Source organism: Pteropus alecto, unplaced genomic scaffold, assembly GCF_000325575.1.
Source record: "Pteropus alecto unplaced genomic scaffold, ASM32557v1 scaffold223, whole genome shotgun sequence".
In the NCBI taxonomy this organism is placed as follows: Eukaryota; Metazoa; Chordata; class Mammalia; order Chiroptera; family Pteropodidae; genus Pteropus; species Pteropus alecto.
In genome coordinates, this window is record NW_006434441.1 from 270,374 (window position 1) to 289,139 (window position 18,766).

The 18,766-nt window shown below is 32.8% G+C and overlaps 1 protein-coding gene across 4 annotated transcripts in view; it reads left to right on the forward strand.

Moving 5' to 3' along the window:
• Window positions 1-18,766, forward strand: part of TSGA10 (testis specific 10) — a 102,686-nt gene that overhangs the window by 28,575 nt on the left and 55,345 nt on the right. For all 4 annotated transcript variants that reach the window (XM_006909414.2, XM_025045056.1, XM_006909415.2 and 1 more), the window contains 3 exons: window positions 1,602-1,772; window positions 1,863-1,940; window positions 2,846-2,997. In XM_006909414.2, the coding sequence (XP_006909476.1) occupies window positions 1,602-1,772; window positions 1,863-1,940; window positions 2,846-2,997 (401 nt within the window). The remainder of the gene's footprint in view (window positions 1-1,601; window positions 1,773-1,862; window positions 1,941-2,845; window positions 2,998-18,766) is intronic.

Here is an 18,766-nt window from a genome sequence, read left to right on the forward strand (position 1 = left end):
AGGTAGTGAATAGGAGAAAAATAGACCTTTGTGTTTAAGACAGAATGAGGAATGGGATTTAGGGCTTAAAAATCCTGTACCTCTACATTTCGGGGCTACTTAATTTGGGGTCTGCGTACCCCTGGCAGACCCAGCTGGCTGAATAAAGAGTGTGTTTCCTATAACTCACTGATTTCTGGTGGTCCTGTGTCTTTCGGGGGCTGGCAGCTACAACAGTAGTAGAAGAAGAAATAAGAGAGTCACACAATTTGAGAGAAAAGACTTTGGTTTCAGACAGATGGAGGAAGACGATAGCACATCCAGGTTGTGATTGCCCTTAGGCAGTAAGCATTGTAGGACTGGGGTGGGGAGAAAGGCAAGAGCTGATTGTATAGTTTTAGAAGTCATCTTAGAGTGAGTTTTGAGCCTTCAGAGTAGATGAGGTCTCTGAAAGAGAGAGAAAGCTATAAAAAGAGACTCTTGGGATGTTTTCTTCCTTTGGGAGAGATTAGGAAGATAGGAAATTAAGGCAGAACAATGTTATAAGCCCAAGGAAGAAAGGAATAACAAGGAAGATGTTGAAAACAATGTCAAATGTTGCCAAAATATCAAGAACAGGAAATGAAAAAAGGCCATTGGATTTGGTGAGGTAGTTGAAATTCTGCTGAGGGTGGATGTGGAGCCAGGTTACACTATGGTAAGAAAGTGGGTGGTAAGGAACAGGCCATGCGTACAGACCACAACACTTAAAAAAAAAAAAAGGGAAAAAGAGACATGGGATGGTAAATGGGCTGCAGGATTAAGTGACAGTTTTTCAATTTATGGGAGCCCTGTCCATGGTTGAAGGCAGGGTTGAGAAAGAGCCAGTGGAGAGGCTTTTATTCATAGTAAGAGAAAATGATTATAATTGAGTCAGGGATAACTTAGATGACCTCGATAACTTATATACACTGTAGGAGTTGAGGTTCAGGATTCCAATAAAGGCTTAACTGTGGAATTTAGGAAGTTAATATAGCTTCCTCAGATTCGGAGGCTAGCTGAATAAATAGTGATCAAAATCAAGATGAAGGAAGATGAAAGACTTAAGCCACAAAGTAAAATATGCTGTCATCTGCAGGTGTAGAACAGATTTGAATAGGTGTTTAGATAGTATGTTGAGTTGTCAGTAAGGATTGGTGAGCCTTTCCGTCAGGGTAAAAGTAGCTAGGACATGACTGTGGCCTATACATTTATGTAGCAAAGACTGGAACACTGATGATATTTATTAAGTCAGTATTCTACTTGAATTGTGCTGAATTTAAATTTATATCACCAAGTGAATGGTCCATACTATATATATCTCTTAGTAAAATATTCTCTCTCATCGACTACCTTCAAAGTAGTTTCAGAAATTTTGGCAAAGATATTGTAAATCAAACTTTTATTTGTGTACATTCACTTGCATATTAGGGGCATCATTTGCATTTATTTGTATAAACTCATTAAAAATTATACCATTATCTTGCTGCATACATGTTAATATAGGCTTGAATTTTAACTGGTTAGATATAAGACATAACTCTATATTTATGTCTGTTACAAAGCTTATTAAGTACCAGTCTATCTATGTATTTAAATAATAGGCGCAGGAAGAAATTGCCCGACTTCGACGAGAAATGATGAAAAGCTGTAAGTCTCCTAAGTCAACAACAGCACATGCCATCCTCCGGCGGGTGGAGACTGAAAGAGATGTGGCCTTCACTGATTTACGAAGGATGACCACAGAACGAGATAGTCTGAGGGAAAGACTAAAGGTTTGTAATAGCTGTTTTTATGTGAACATATGTTAAACACAATGCAATGACTTTGAAAACACTTTGTTTTGTTTTTGTTTTTTTAACCAGATTGCCCAAGAGACAGCATTTAATGAGAAGGCTCACTTGGAACAAAGGATAGAGGAGCTGGAATGTACAGTTCATAATGTAAAGAAAAATCACTTTTGTGCTTTTGTCCATAAACTGTCAGTAGCTTCCCCCTTTCCCCTTTTCTGTGTTCAGAGAACTTCTTTTGCTTTTCTAAGATAGTGTTTATAATCCTAAAATATTTAAGATGGAATGTATGGAGTAAATTGTCATTTTTTTCATTATTTCCTTCTAAAACATGTGAGTGAAGTCTTTTATGTTCAGTTGAGAAGTGGGTTTTTTTTTTTTAAAAAAAGACATTAGAGATAATTCTCAGGGATTTTAGCAACTTTCTCATCTCCCTGTTTCATTGAAGATAACATTGCCAGATACAGTTAAACTGCCTTATTCTACCTAAAGAGTAAGTAGAGAAGAGAAAATTTTGATTAAATGAAAATTAATGAGAAAAAGATATTTAAAATGAAGTTAAAGTGTGAAGCATCATATTTTTACAAAACAAGGATTTGAGATGCTATGAACATATGTTTGAGATGTTATGATTATGTAAACAGAATTAAGAGAACTTTCTATTCCAAATTTAATTTATATCTTAAATATATATTTATAAACTCATCTGTATTATGTTGTTAAAATGGGTAAAAACAGTAGATAGGAGAAAAACAATTTTTTCATACTCTCACTGTATATGTATAATTTATTACTGTTGAACAACAGATAATTTCTTTGCAAATAATAATGTGTACTGTAACCAAATTGGACCAGATTGAAAATGTAGGTGGACATTACTGTTCATATACCTGCCCCACCACACCTTGTCCGTCCCGCTTCTCAGTGTTCAGGTCTGATCTGATTCTCTTAGCATGTAAATCTTGTCACTTGCCAGTTTGTACAAGTGGGTGTCACTTTAGGACGATCACTAAGGCTTTTTCAGTGACATTAGTAACCTTGTCATTCTACTTGTATAGCTTGATGATGAACGTTTGGAGCAAATGTCAAATATGACTTTGATGAAGGAAACCATAACCACTGTGGAAAAAGAAATGAAATCACTAGCAAGAAAGGCAATGGATACGGAAAGTGAACTTGGCAGACAAAAAGCAGAGAATAATTCTTTGAGGTAAATTAAATTGCCTTTGAACAACTAATAGTTTATTACAAATAGCTCTGCTTTTTGTAGTGTATTTTATAATGATAGTTAAATTATTTGTTGACTTTAATTTCTGAGAGGATTATTATGGAGCAGTTGTGGAAACCTCAGTACATATTAAGTGATTTTCCCAAGATTGATCACAGACTGGAAATGCCACACTTAACCAGGAATCAAATGTTTAGTCATCTTAACCTTACATGTGCAGAATGCCTCAATGTTTAACTGAAATTGCTTTTACAAAGCCTTTCCCAGAACAGAGCCTATTTGACTTTGGTGTTTGATCGTTAACTTACCTTTATAACTTAAATTATGTTCTGGCATTTGAACAGTGTAAGAAAGCACAAAGTACAGGTTGACGGTAACTTAGAAAAAAGGGTGGCTTAGAATATAATAAAAAGTCATAGCAGAGAAATGGGAGAGAAACATATAATGGGACTCCTGTTAATTGAATGTCAGGTACTATGTGTGTCCTTACATACTAGTACGGTAGCAGAAGAAATTTCAATAAAGCAGCCAACAGGCAGTAAATATAGGGGAATAAGTTTCTGAAGACATCCAGGCTAATGATTTTACTTTTAGTATCTGTTGATGTGAGAAATAGAGGTTCTACAGATTCAGTAAGGTTGAATTTCAGTGACTCTACAAATATTTGAAAAATAATAATTCATATGAGTGTGAAATATATTAAGTCTACAAATAATACTTGGTTCACATGTTAGTTCCCAGAGCCCCCTCTTTGGCTTTCAAGGGTCTGTGGTACATACATTGGAATCATTTGTCAGGACAGATAATCACTCAAATTCTTTCCCTTCATGTACCTTTAAATTTCCTGCTTAAAAAGATATTGCAAGCTCGTGTAAAATAAAAATAATAACAACAACAAAGAAAACCTTTGAAAATAGAGAAAAGTATAAAGAAAATTAAATCACCTATGATTCCATAACTTAGGGAAAGTGATTATTAATGTAGATCTATTTCTAACCAGAAACATTTTTATCTGTGTATATATAAGCTTTCTATGTAATTGACATCATCCTATATTAAGTTATATATTTGGCCAGTTTCTCTTAATTGTATACCATAAGCATTTTCCCATGTCATTAGATGTTCTTTGAAAGCATTTGAGTTTATTAAAATATTCTAACAGATAGATGTATAATAATTTGGAGGTTTTTTGTATATATTTGTTTTAACAGTATTATTAAAGTACAGTTGACATACATGCAGTAAACTGCACATAGTTTAAAGTGTTCGCTTTGGTAAGTTTTGACATTTGTGTGTACCTGTAAAACCATCACCACAATCAGGATGGTGGTCCTATCCATCACTCCCAAAGCTTCCTCATGCCCCCTCTCTGTAACCTCCCCATACCCTGCCAGTCCCCAGGCAACCACTGACTTGCTTTCTGTCATAGAGATTTGTTTGAATTTTCTAAAATGTTATATAAGTGAAATCATATAGTATATATTCTTTCGTGTGGCTGTTTTCATTTACCATAGTTATTTTGAAATTTATCCATGTTGTCACATATAATCAAGAGTTTATTCCTTTTTATCTCTGAGTAGTATTCCATTGTATAGATATACATTTCAGTTGTTTCCAGTTTGGGGTTGTACCAAATAAAACTGTCGTGAATGTTCTTATGTGAGTCTTTGTATGGACATGTGCATTTCTCTTAGAAAATACCTAACGGTAGAGTGACTGAGTCATCTGATGGGTGTATGTTGAACTTTTGAAAAAAACCATTAAACTGTTTTCCAAAGTGGTTGTACTGTTTTATTTTATGTTGGCACTAGCAGTGTATAGGTGGTCCAGTTGTTACATATTCTCACCAACACTTGGGGTGCAGTATCTTTTTAATTTTAGCTATTCTGATAGGTGTGTATTATGGTTTTAATATGCCTTCCCCAATGCCTAATTATTTCAAACATCTATCTGTTCATGTACTTACGTGCCATACATGTTTCTTCTTTGGTGTCTATTCAGATCTTTTGCACATTCTTCCTGAGTTGTTTATATTATTATCATTAAGTTGTAAAAATCTTTTCCGTATTCTAGATACAAATCCTTTGTTAGGTATATGTTTTACAAATATTTTCTCCCAGTCTGTGGCTTGCCTTTTTATTTTCTTAACAGTATATTTTAAAGAGCAAATGTTCTTGATTTTGATTAAGTGAAATTTATTGATTTAAAAATTTTTATATACAGCTTTTTGTTTTCTTTTAAAGAAATTGTTGTCAAGCCTAAGGTCACTGAGATTTTTCTCCCATGTTTTCTTCTAGCAGTTTTATAGTTTTAGTACTTATATTTAAATCCAGGATCCATTTCAAGTTAATTTTTGTGTATAGTACTAGGTATAGATCAAAGTTCACTTTTTTTTGCATATGGATATCCAGTTGTTCCAACACCATTTGTTGAAAAACTATCCTTTCTACATTGAATTGTTTCCCATCTTTTTAGAAAGTCAGTTGTCCATATATGTGTAGGTCTACTTCTTAGTTATCTGTTTTGTTGAGAAGATCTATTATATATCTTGAGGCCAATACAACACTCCTGATTAAGTGTTCAAATTAGGTAGTGTTAGTCCTCCAACTTGGTGCTTTCTCAAAGTTGTTTTGGTTATTCTAGTTCCTTTGCATTTTATTTTGATTTTAGAATCAGCTTTGCAACGTGTGCCAAAAAAGCCTCCTTGAGAATTTGATTGGAATTGGGGGAAAATGGTATCTAAAAATTACCAAGTGTTCCCACTCACTGAACACAGTATGTCTCTCTCCATTTCTTAGGTCTTTAATTTCTCTCAGAATGTTTTGTAGTTTTTAGTGTGTAGATTTGTACTTCTTTTGTCAGATTTTTCCCTATGTAGTTCCTATTTTTTGATTCTGTTGTAAATGGAATTTTAAAATGTCACTTTCTGAATGTTTATTGCTTATATATGAAAATACAATTGTTTTTAAAAATAAACTTTGTATTTTAGAAGTTTTAGATTTACAGAAGAATGACAAAGATAGTGCAGAGTTCCTACATCTCTCATACTCAGTTTCCTGTTATTAACATCTTACATTAGTATGGTACATTTGTTACAATTAATGAATTGATATCGATACATTATTATTGACTAAAGTCCATACTTCATTCAGATTTCCTTAGTTTTTCCCTAATGTCCTTTTTCTGTTCCAGGATCCCATCCAGGACACCACATTACATTTAGTTGTCATGTCTCCTTAGGCTTCTCTTGGCTATGACAGTCTCAGACTTTCCTTGTTTTTGATGACCTTGACAGTTTTGAGGAGTACTGATCAGGTATTTTGTAGAATGTCTTTCAACTGGGATTTGTCTGATGTTTTTCTCATGATTAGACTGAGTAATATGTTTTTGAGAGAAAGCACAGAGGTAAAGTGCTATTTTAGGTACATATATCCAGAGTATCATGGGTTTATACTATTAGTATGATTTATCACTGTTGATTTTGACTTTGGTCACCTGGCTGAGATAATGTTTGCCTTTTCCAGAATGTCATATAATTGAAATTATACAGTATATAGCCTTTTCAGATTGGCTTCTCTCACTTAGCAATTTGCATTTAAGGTTCATCTATGTCTTTTCATAACTTGAGATCTCATTTCTTGAGTAATATTCTATCATATGTATGTACCATAATGTGTTTATCCGTTCACCTATTGAAGGACATCTTGTTGCTTCCGGTTTTTGTCATTATGAATAAAGCTGCTATGAACTTTCATGTGCAGGTTTTTGTGCTGACATAAGTTTTCAAATCAGTTCAGTAAATACCTTGGAGCATATAGTAAAACAATATTTAGCCTTATAAGAAACTGCCAAACTCTTTTCCAAGGTGGCTGTACCATTTTGCATTTCTACCAGCAATGAATGAGAGTTTCTGTTGTTCCATATCCTTGTCAGCATTTGGTATTATCAGATTTTTGTATTTTAGCCATTATTATAGGTGTATTGCCATAGCACATTGCTTTAATTTGCAATTCTCTAATGATAAATGATGTGGAACATCTTTTCATATGCTTGTTTGCCATCTGTGTGTCTTTGGTGTTGTGTCCTGTTTAGAACTGTTGCTCATTTTTCAGTTGTTTGTCTGCTTATTATTTTAAGAATTCCTTGTATATTTTGGATACATATTCTTATCAGATACGTGTTTTGCAAATATGTATTCTCCCAGTCTGTGCCTTGTCTTTTCATTCTTTTAACGGCTTCTTTTGCAGAGCAGAAATTTGAAATTTCAATAAATTTCAACTTGCCAACTTTTTCTTTCATAGATTGTCTTAGGTGTTGTATTTAAAAACTCATCACTAAACTCAAGAACACATATTTTTATCCTTTGTTTTCTTCTAGCAGTTATATAGTTTTGCATTTTATACTTAGAATCAGTGATCTATGTTGAGTTAATTTTTATAAAAGATATAAAGTCTATATTTAGATTCCCTTAATTTGCATATGGGTGTCCAAGAGATGTTCCAGCTCCATTCTTCTCTGTTGTCTTTGCTCCTTTGCCAGAGATCTGTTGCCTGCATTTGTATGGGCCTATTTCTGGGCTCTCCATTCTGTTTCATTGATCTATTTTGTTTATTTTGGTTTGGTTTTTTTTGTTTTGTTTTGTTTTGTTTTGTTTTTACCAAACCATGCTGTCTTGATTGCTATTACTTTACAGTAAGTCTTGAAATTGGATAATGTGAATCCTCTAACTTTGTCTTCTTCAATATTATATTAGCTATTCTAGGTCTTTTGCCTTTCCATGTAAACTTTAGAGTCAGTTCGTTGATGTCTATATAATGGCTTTCTGGGATTTCAGTTGGGTATGCATTGAATCTTTAAGTCAAGTTGGGAAGAACTGACATCTTATCAATATGGAGTGTTTCAGTCCATGAACGTGGAATATTTCTCCATTTATTTAGATCTTTGATTTCTTTCATCAGTGTTTTGCAGCTCTCTGCATATAGATACTGTACATTCATTTTCAAAATTTCTAGATCATTATTACTTCAAATATTTTTTATGCTCCTGTTCTCTTCTTTTTTCTCCTTCCGGTATTTCAATTATCCCACAGTTCTTGGATGTTTTGTTCTTTTTTTTTTTTTTTTTTCAGTTTGGAAAGTTTTTATTGACCTATCTTCAAGCGTAAAGATTTATACTTTACTGTGACCAGTCTACTAATGAATCCATCAAGGGCATTCTTCATTTTTGTCACAGTATTTTTTTTTCTAGCATTTCCTTCTGATGAGCATACCTTATTTGTGACTCCCTGATTTGCCTTTCTTTTCAGATTTTGGGGTGGCAATTTGCCCTGCAACTTACTACCCTGATGATTTCATGAAAAGTCTTTGATTTGCAGTTTAATCATCATTTTCTTGTTGTAACAATGGGAATGATGTCTTTGCAGCTCTTTACATTTCAGGGCTAAAACCATCATAATTTATTTTTATATATTTATCTTGTATTCTGCAACCTTACTGAATTTACCTTGTAGATCTAGTAGCCCTTTTGTAGATTCCATTTAATTTTCTATATAGACAGTTCATCTGCAAATAAAGATATTTTACTTGTTCAATCTTCATGCTTTTTGTTCTTTTTCTTGCTTTGTCTCACTGTCTAGAACATCAAGCACAATGTTAAATGGAAATGGTGAAGTGGACATCCTTGTCTTTTTTCATATTTAAGGGGAAAGCATTCAGACTGTCAACAATTAGAGATATTAGCTGTAAATTTTTCAAAGTTGTCTTCTATCAGGTTGAAGAAGTTTCTTTCTATTCCTGGATTACTGAAGTTTTGTTTGTTTTTTGGTTTTTGGTTTGTTTTTTTTGTTTTTTTTGTTTTTTTCCAGGAATGGATGTGCTTTGTCAAATCAGTTAGGGTGTATTATACTTTTCATAGATTTCTGGTCTCAGTTAACTACTTTAAGATATTTATATCTATATTTATATTTAAGATTAGCCAACAATTTGCCTTTCTTGGGGCTGTTTTAAATCAGATTTTGGTATCAAGATAATGTAAACCTTATGATAATAGTCTTTCCAAATTATTTTGTCTTCTTTCAATATCTAGAAGAATTTCTATAATATTGGAATTTTAGTACTTGCCAGTGAAGCCATTTGGATATCAACATTTCTTTGAGGGATTTTATTTTCTTTAATAAATAAAGAATTAGAAATTTCTTCTTATTCCAGTCAGTATCTGTTTTTTTGAGGCATTTGTCCATTTTCTCTAAATTTTAAAACATTTTTAGGATAATGTTGTTTATAATACCTTTCAATTTTTTAATGTTCACATAATCTGTAGTGATTTCTTCATTTTCTAGTTTATTGTTTTTAATTATCTCTTCAAAAGGCCAACTTTTTGCTTTGGTGATCTTCCCTAATATTCATTTTACTATTTCATTAGCTTTCATTCTTTATTATTTCCTTCTATTTTCTTTAGATTTACTATTTTTTCTAATTTTTTCAGATGAATGCTTACATTTTTACTTTTCAGGCTTTTTTCTGACATAAACACTTAAGGCCATACATTTTCTTTAAAATATTTGTATCCTACAAGTTTTGTTATCTACTTTCTACTTTATGAAATATTTTCTGAATTCCATTATGACTTCTTATTTGATCCATTATGATTTTAAATATCCAGAAACAATGAATTTTTATTTATACTTTTGTGATTGATTTCTTAATTAAATTGTTTTTCAGAACATACTATTAGAGTTCAGATTTCTGAAATTCGTTGTCTTCTATTTTTATGGTCAATTATTGGTAATGATCTGTATACTTGAGAAATTATAAATTCTGAAATAGTTGGGTACAGTGGTTTATATTTGTCCCTTAGTTCAAATTTGTAATCATGTTATTCAGATGTTCTATATTTATACTAAATTTTGTTACTCATTTACAGGAATTTCATGGAAACTGTTGTCTAAACTTCTGGCTCTAATGTCTCACTTTTTGTTCTCTCTTGAGCCTACTGTAATCTGCCTCTCTCCCCCACCATTCTATCAAACCTTTTCCCAAGGTAATATTTATTTTCGTTTTACTCAATTTGATGATCAATCTTCAGTCTTCAGTTGATCGACTGTGCTCTCCCTACCAATTTAAAGACTTTCTTCATTTCACATCTGACATACCATGCTCATTCAATTTTTTTAAATCTTTGGCTGTCCTAGCTTAGTCTCTTCTGCTACTTCCTTCTCATCTCCATGATCTCCAATTATTGGATGTCCCTGAGCTCAGTCTTTAGACCTCTTCTCTTTTGTATCTATGCTCATCCCTCAGTGATCTCATCCAGTCTCATGTATTTACTCTTGACTCTGAAATGTATGTCAAGCCTGGAATTCTCTCTTGAACTTCAAATTTGAATGTCCAACTACCTCTTTTTCATCTTCACTATGATGTCTAATATATATTTCAAAGTTAGCATTTCAAAACCTCAGTTTCTGCTATCCACTGCCCTTTACCCTCCAACACACTCAAATCTGTTCTCTTTCAGTCTTCACATCTCAGTAAATGGAAACTCCACTCATACAATTCTTGGTCTGAAACCTGGAAGTGACCCACAGTTTTTCTTTTTATACACCCATATCCAATCCAGTTGATTCTGTCTTTGAAGTGGGAATTATTTTTAACACTTTGATATTCTTCTACTGTCTTCTGACTTTCATTATTTCTGCTGAGAAGTCAGTGTAAATTTATTTTTTAAAGATCAGTATCTTATACTTTATAATACACTTACATTTATCATAGGTTTCATATTGACATATATAAAAGGCAAAGAATTATAAAGAACCTGCTTAAAGAGCTATATAATCCAACTACATTCAATATAGTTAAAATACTGTTTTCCATTTTGTCACTTGATGGAAAAAATTATAAATTTTATTTCACATGTAAACTCCACTTATTAGAAGTTGAGTCAAGAGCATAGTTCTGCACATGTCTAGATTTCTATATCTGTAAACTGAGTATAGCGTTTCAGGCCAAATCAGCCAAAAAGAAATGCATCCATTGCTGTTTAGGTTTTACTGCTGATAAAGAACAAAATCCCCAGGGTTTCAAAACTGGTACTCATTGTCTATGTTTCTGTACTGCATAAATGAAATTTTCTTTCTAAATAGGTGTATTTTAGTAGCAGAAGTTTGTTTGTTTGGGTTTCTATGTCAGATAAATCAATACTTATAAAAAAAACTGAAGTGTTCCCAGCATACTTCCTAGAAGCAGATTTTAAAGAAATGTCTGTGCCTACATCTATTCATCAAACATCTTAAGATCCAAGAAGTTAAAATTCCCTATACAGTTGAATGAATGATTAATTGATGAATAAAATGTTAATTTGGGTCTCTGTGCCCAGTGATTCCAAGACAGGTTTAATTTGAGTTTGGGTTTTTGAGGCTAAAAAGATTTCAATATTAAAATCTTTTTCAGATGACATGATATTTTTATGTAGGAAGATCCAAAAGAATCAACAAAAAAATCTGGACCTAATAAGCAGTTATAATAAGGTTGTAAGATATAAGGTTAATATACAGAGTCAATTGCTTTCTTAATGAAGAAGTGGAATTCAAAATTAAAACATAATAGAATTTATGTTAGCCCCCACCAAAGAAATACTTAAGTATAAATCTAACAGACTATGTATAAGATCTATATGAGGAAAACTACAAAACTCTGGTGAATGAAATCAAAGTAGGACTATATAAATTTCATGTTTATGGATAGGAAAACTCAATATTGTCAAGATGTCAATTCTTCCCAACTTGATCTATAGATTCAATGCAATGCAAAAATCACAGCATGTTATTTTGTGGATATCAGCAAATAGATTGTAAACTTTATATGAAGAGGTAAAAGAATCACCAACACAATATTGAAGACGACCAAATTGGAGGGCTCACACTACCCGGCTTCAAGACTTACAGTAAAGCTACAGGAATCAAGACAATATGGTACTGGGAAAAGAACAGACAAATAGATCCATGGGACAGCACAGAGAGCTCAGAAATAAACCCACATAAATATAGTTAACTGATCTTGAACAAAGAAACAAAGGTGATACAATGGAGCAAAGATAGTCTTTTCAACAAATGGCGCTGGAACAACTAGACATTCACAAGCAAAAATAATAATATATCTTAGACACAGTCATTACATTCTTCAGATTAACTCAAAATGGATCATAGAACTAAATGTGAAATGCAAAACTATAAAACTTATACAAGAAAACAGAAAATCTAGATGACCCTGGGTATGGTAGTGACTCTTTAGATACAACACCAAAGGCACAATCCATGGAAGAAATATTGGTAACTGTCCTTTATTAAATCAATGACTTCTGCTCTGCAAATGACAATGTCAAGAAAATGAGAAGACAGGCTATAGACTGGGAGAAAATATTTGCAAAAAAACACATCTGCTAAAGGATTGTTATCCAAAATATTCGAAGAACTCTTTAAAAACTCAGCAATAAGAAACCAAACAACCCAATTAAAAAGTGGGCAAAAGACGTTAACAAACACCTCACCAAAAAAGATACACAGATGGCAAAGAAGCATGTGAAAAATGCTCCATATCATATGTCATCAGGGATATCCAAATTAAAACAACGAGATACTATTACGTACCTATTAGAATGGCCAAAATCTGGAACACTGACAACAAATGCTGGCGAGGATGTGAGCGAACAAGAACTCTTATTCATTCATTACTGACGGGAATTCAAAATGGTGCAGCCACTTTGTAAGACAGTTTGGTAGTTTCTTACAAAATTAAACATACTCTTTCTTACCATACGATCCAGCAGTTGTGCTTTTTGGTATTTACGCAAAGGTGTCGGAAACTTAGGTCCACAGAAAAGCCTACATATGAGGTTTATAGCATCTTTAATCATAATTGCCCAAACTTGGAAACAACCAAAGTCTATCGTAGGACTGTAGGCTGAACCAGATGGAAACTATGTGTCAGATCCCATATTAGTGTTTGACAGAGGACCTTCATTATGTGATTTCTGGCCAGGCAAATTACCTAACAAGACATTTTCCAAAATTACTTAAAAAATCTATCATTTGGTTAGTTATGTCATGTTTTGTAAAGGAAGCATTCTATTCTGTGCACTGAAGTTTATAATACATGCAGATTTCTCATCTTGAATTTTAAGTCGTAGAGTCATTCTGAGGTAACAAAGCATGAATTTCAGTCTCTGCTAATAAACCGTTGCTTGGAATATTATCTGTTAAAATCCTGTTTAGTGAATGCAAACTGTAAAAAAACCATAGACATACATTATAGCTTGGTTTATCAGTGCTATCATCTGTAGACTTTTGTATTTCATTGATTTGAGTATCTCCAGAGAGTCCCTGTGACTGTAAACAATTCTCTGTAAAAGCATTCATTTGGGTGTCTCTGAATGAGGCTCCCTTAGAATTGGGGGAAAAAAATGTACATATCTGAGCACTGGTGGAACGTGTAACTTGAGAAACAAATGACAGTTTGGTTTGAGAATAAGACATGTTTTCTGATATGGGAGTTACCAGAGTCTGCTTCAGCTTTATTTCTAAAGGTCTATTTCATGAGTGTTTTAGGTGTGAGTTTATTGGTCAGTGATTTAAAGGTCTGATTTGAAAATTTCTAATTGTGCATGTAATTTTCTATTTTCTTTTTTTAAATGGATCCCAGTGTTGTGCTAGGTCTTAACGCTATTTTGGAGAGGACAGGGCTGCAATGCAGTTTAACAGCATGAGGCTAGCTGCAGTGCACCCTGGAAGGCTTTGCCACAGTGTCTGCTGTCTTTTCAAGACACATTCATTATCATTTGAATTGATGCACTTATTACATTGGTGCTTCTTATTTTAGCACACTTTTTTTTTAAGTGCTGTTTTACAAGAAAAAAAAAAGTCTGTCAGGGCATTCGAAGGGATTCTTCAGCTAGACCATAGTAGAATTTCACTACATTTTACAATATTTTCTCATTGATTTACTACGCCACCCTGCATGCTGTGGTTTTCCCGATGCAGGCCATTATTAGGTGGGTCTTGTATTAGGTCAGGTGCAGTGCACAGAATGTGGTCTCCGTAGTCCAGGGAAGCTCTCCACCAAAAGCTAGATAAGCTTTGGTTGCTGCCTTGCTTCCATGATGCAGGGACACAGTGCGGCTCTCCTCATGGCTTCCTATCAGCCAGAATGCGGCACACTTAGCTCTCTTCTGTAGCCACTGGAATATTAGTATTTAAAAAAATTTCTTCCAATATTTCAACCTCCCCATTTTTATTATTATTCGAGGATATATGTTGCCTAGGTATTAACATTTCTACTCTACACACCATAATTTTTAGCTTTCTTGTGTTTTTTTTTGACAACTCTATTAAAGTATAATTGACATACAATATGAGTTAATCTCACATATTTAAAAGACACAATTTAATAAATTTTGACATATGTATGCACCCATTAAATTATCCCTGTAATCAGTATAATGAATATATCCTTCATCTCCCAAGGTTTCCTTGTCCTCCTTTGTAATCCTTCTCTCATACTGCCTCCCACCAGACTCCCCATCCTCAAGCAACCACTGATCTGCTTTCTGTCATTTTTGGTTAGTTTGGATTTTCTAGTATTTTATCTAAATGGAGTCATACACCATTTACTCTTCTGTCGAGCTATTTTCACTGAGCATAATTACCTTGAGATTGATTCATGTTGTTATATTTTTTCATTTTTATTGCTTAGTAGTATTGCATTAGATCTACCAAATGAACAGTTGGTTTGTTTCCAGTTTGGGGCTATAACAAATAGAGCTGCAAATACAAGCCTGTGTGTGTGTGTGTGTGTGTGTGTGTGTGTGTGTGTGTGTACTTTCATTTCTTTTGGGTAAAGACTTAGGATTAGAATGGCTGAGTAATATGGTGGATATATGTTTAACTTTTGAAGAAACTGTTTTCCAGAATGGGTTTACTATTTTACATTCCCACCAGCAGTGTGTGAGAGTTCCAGATGCTTTATATTCTTGTCAACACTTGGTTTTGTCTGTCTTTTTAATTTAGTAATACTAGTGGATGTATCTTATTGTATAGTATCTTATCGTGGTTTTAATTTGCTTTTTCCTAATGATCAGTGATGTTGATCATCTGTGCCTTTACTTATTTGCCATCCATATATCTTCTTTAGTGAAATGTCAGTTCAAATATTGCCCATTTTTAATTAGGTTGTTTATCTTTTTATCATTAACTTATACAAATCCTTTTTATGGTCTAGCTACAAATTATTTGTCAGATACATGTTTTGCAAATATCTTTTCCCAGTGTATGGCTTGCTTTTTTGTTTTGTTAACAGTACCTTTTGATAAGTAAAGTTTTTAATTTTGATGAAGTACAATTTATTAAAATTATTTTTTCATTTATATCACACTTTTTCTGTTTTATTTAAGAAATCTTTGCCAAACTTAAAGCCATTAAATCTTATTTGCTATGTTTTCTTTTAGAAATTTTATAATTTCAGCTTACATTTAGGTTAATGGTCCTTTTGAATTAATATTAATTTTTGTGTAGGTTTAAGATAAAAGTAGAGATTTGCTTTTGTTTGTTTTTTGTTTTGTATATGACTATCCATTGGTTCTTACTTGTTAAGATTATCCAGTCATCCACTGAGTTCCCTTAGCATCTTAATGAAAAATCGTATATGTGTGAGTCTGTTTCTGGATTCTCTTCTGCTCTATTGATCTATTTTCCCATCTTTATGATAGTATCACTCTGTCTTAATAACTGAAGCTTCATAATAAGTCTTGAAATCAGATACTGTGACCCTCCAAATTAGTTTCTTTTCAAAGTTGTTTTGGCTGCCCTAGGTTCTTCACATTTTCCTGTAAATTTTAGAATTGTCTTGTCAATGTCTGCAAAATGTTTATTGAAATTTTAATTTTATGTTGAATCTATAGATCAATTTTGGAAAAATTGACTATGAACAATATTGAGGCTTTTGAGTCATAGACACAGACTATTTCTCCATTTATTTATGTCTTTTTAAATTTCTCTTAGCAGTGTTTTATAATTTCCAGTGTACAAATTTTGTCATATTTGTTAGTGTACACCCTTTGTCATATTTATACTTGTTTTGTATTTTTAATGCCGTTATAAATATTTTTAAATTTCAGTGTCCTGTTGCTTATTGCTAGCATATAGAAACAATTAATTTTTGTATATTGTGCTTATATTTTGCTATCTAGTTTCTAAACTTTTAAGATTGTTTGTTGTTGTTTGTTTGTTTTGCAGTTTCATTAGCATTTTCTACATAGATTATCATGTTGTCTGTGAATAAAGAGAGTTTTACTTCTTTTCCACTCTGAATACCTACTGTTTTCTTTTCCTTGTCTTATTTCATTGGCTAGAACCTCTGGTATAATGTTGAATTGAAGGATGAGAACAGTCATTCTTATTTTGTTCTTGACCTTAGGAAGCATTCAATCTTTCACTATTGTGATGTTAGCTGTAGGCTCTTCATAGATGCCTATTATCAGGTTGAAAAAGTTCTCTTTTGTTCCTAATTTTCTCCAAATTCTTATGAAGAGTGGATATTGGATTTTGTCAAATACTATTTTGCATTGTTGATCTGATCATATGTTTTTTGTTTGTTTGTTTTACCTCATTTTTTAGTCCGTTAATATGGTAAATTACATTAATTCTAGGTTGTAAACAAATCTTGCATTCCTGAATTAACTCCGCTTGGTCAAGATAGATTATAGTTTTTAGATTAGATTAGGTTTCCTAAAATTTGTTAAAATTTCCGTATGTATGTTTAGGATTTCTCCCAAAAGCTCTGTAGTTTTAACTTTTACATTAGGTCTTTTGTATGTGGTGTATTGTAGAAGTCAAGATTCATTTTTTTCCCACATGGCAATCCTGTTGTTCCAGTACCAGTGGTTTCCTTTCCTCACTGGGTTGTTTTGACATATTTATTGAAAATTGACTATGTAACTGTGGGCTTAATTCTGGTTCTCTGTTCTGCTTCATTAATCTATTTGTTGATCTTGATACTGATGCCATACTGTCTTGGTTACTGTAATGATTACTGGAATAAGTCTTGAAGTTAGGTTTGCTAAGTCTTCTAACTTTTCATATTTTCTATTTATTTGTCCTTTCCTACTTCTTCCTGAGAAATTTCCTCAATTTGGTCTTTCAGTTTGCTCATTCATCAACTATATTCATTCTGCTTTTTATATCAGCTATATTTTTAAATTTCAGCTATTACATTTCTCATATTGGTTGCATCTGTTTTCTTTTCTTGGTTCCTTGTTCATGTTGCTAATATTTTTCTCTTTCTTTTATACCTTTACTAGTCTAATTTAAAATTATTGATTTACTTACTCTAAAATATCTGCCACCATTTGGATTCAATAATCAGTAAGTATGTCTTGTTTCTTTTGAAATGGCTTGCTTTTTCAAATGTCTTGTGATTTTGGACTATGATTTTTCTGTGGAGATAAAAGTTACTATGTTAGACATTGCTTTTAGGGGAACAGCAGTGTCAACTTCATTGAGTTCAGAGTATGGGGGATGAAAGAGTCCTAAGATGGGAGAAACACTGTAAAATCACAGTCACTTTTTGTCTCACATAATACGTGCTTTGTCATTTTTTCGCTTATTGCCCCTCTGGGCGAAGCAGCATTAGGAAGCACTTCTTAACAACCCTGGCTGCATATCGGAATCAAATGAGAAACTTTAAAATAAAATAGTGATTCCTAATTCCTGCTCCAAGATTTTTATTTAATTGGTTTAGATGTGCAGTTAGATTTAGAAGTTATTTTACTTCTTACATTTAAAATAATTACAGATTCACAGAAGTTGCAGAAATACACATAGAGGTTCCACTTACCATTCACTCAGTTTCCCCCAGTGATTACATTTTATATAACTATAGTGCAATATCAAAAGCAAGAAATTGACATTGATACAATGTGTATATAATTTCATGTTATTTTATCACATGTAACCACTGCCACATTCAAGATACTGAACTATTTAATTACCACAAAGATATCACTCATTCTACCTCTTTATAGCCACACTTTCCCTCCCACCCCCTGACCCCATCCCAAATATCTGGCACTCACTAATCTGTTTCTCAGCTCTACAATTTTATCATTTCAAGAATGTGGTATAAAATGGAATCAGATGTGGCTTTTGTGATTGGCTTTTCCACTTAGAATAATGCCATTGGGATTCATCCAAGTTCTTGTATGTATCAATACTTTGATATACTTTGATACTTTTTATTGCTAGTAGTATTGCATGATATGGATGTACCACAGTTTGTTTAACCATTCACCTGATGAGGAGTATTTTGGTGGTTTCTAGTTTTACTTACTATAGATAAGATAGACCTGATGCATTTACTGTAATTATTTGATATGTTAGGGCTCAAGTCTCCTATGTAATTTTTTTTGTTTCTTCCTTTTGGTTTTTTATCTGTTTTCTTTTTCCTACCTTTCTGTGAGTTACTTTAACAGTTTTTTAGAATTCTGTTTCAGTTTATATATAATACATTTGAGTATCTGTTTTGAATGGTTCCTCTAAGTATTATATTATACATATAAAACTCATCGCAGTCTATAGGTGTCACATTTGATCACTTTTAGTCTAGAAATCTTGCCTCCCTTTAAGTCCTTTTACCCTCCCCCAATTATAATTGTCTTAGTAAATATGGATTTGTTATTCATTCTGCCTAGGACTTATGTTCTCTTAGTG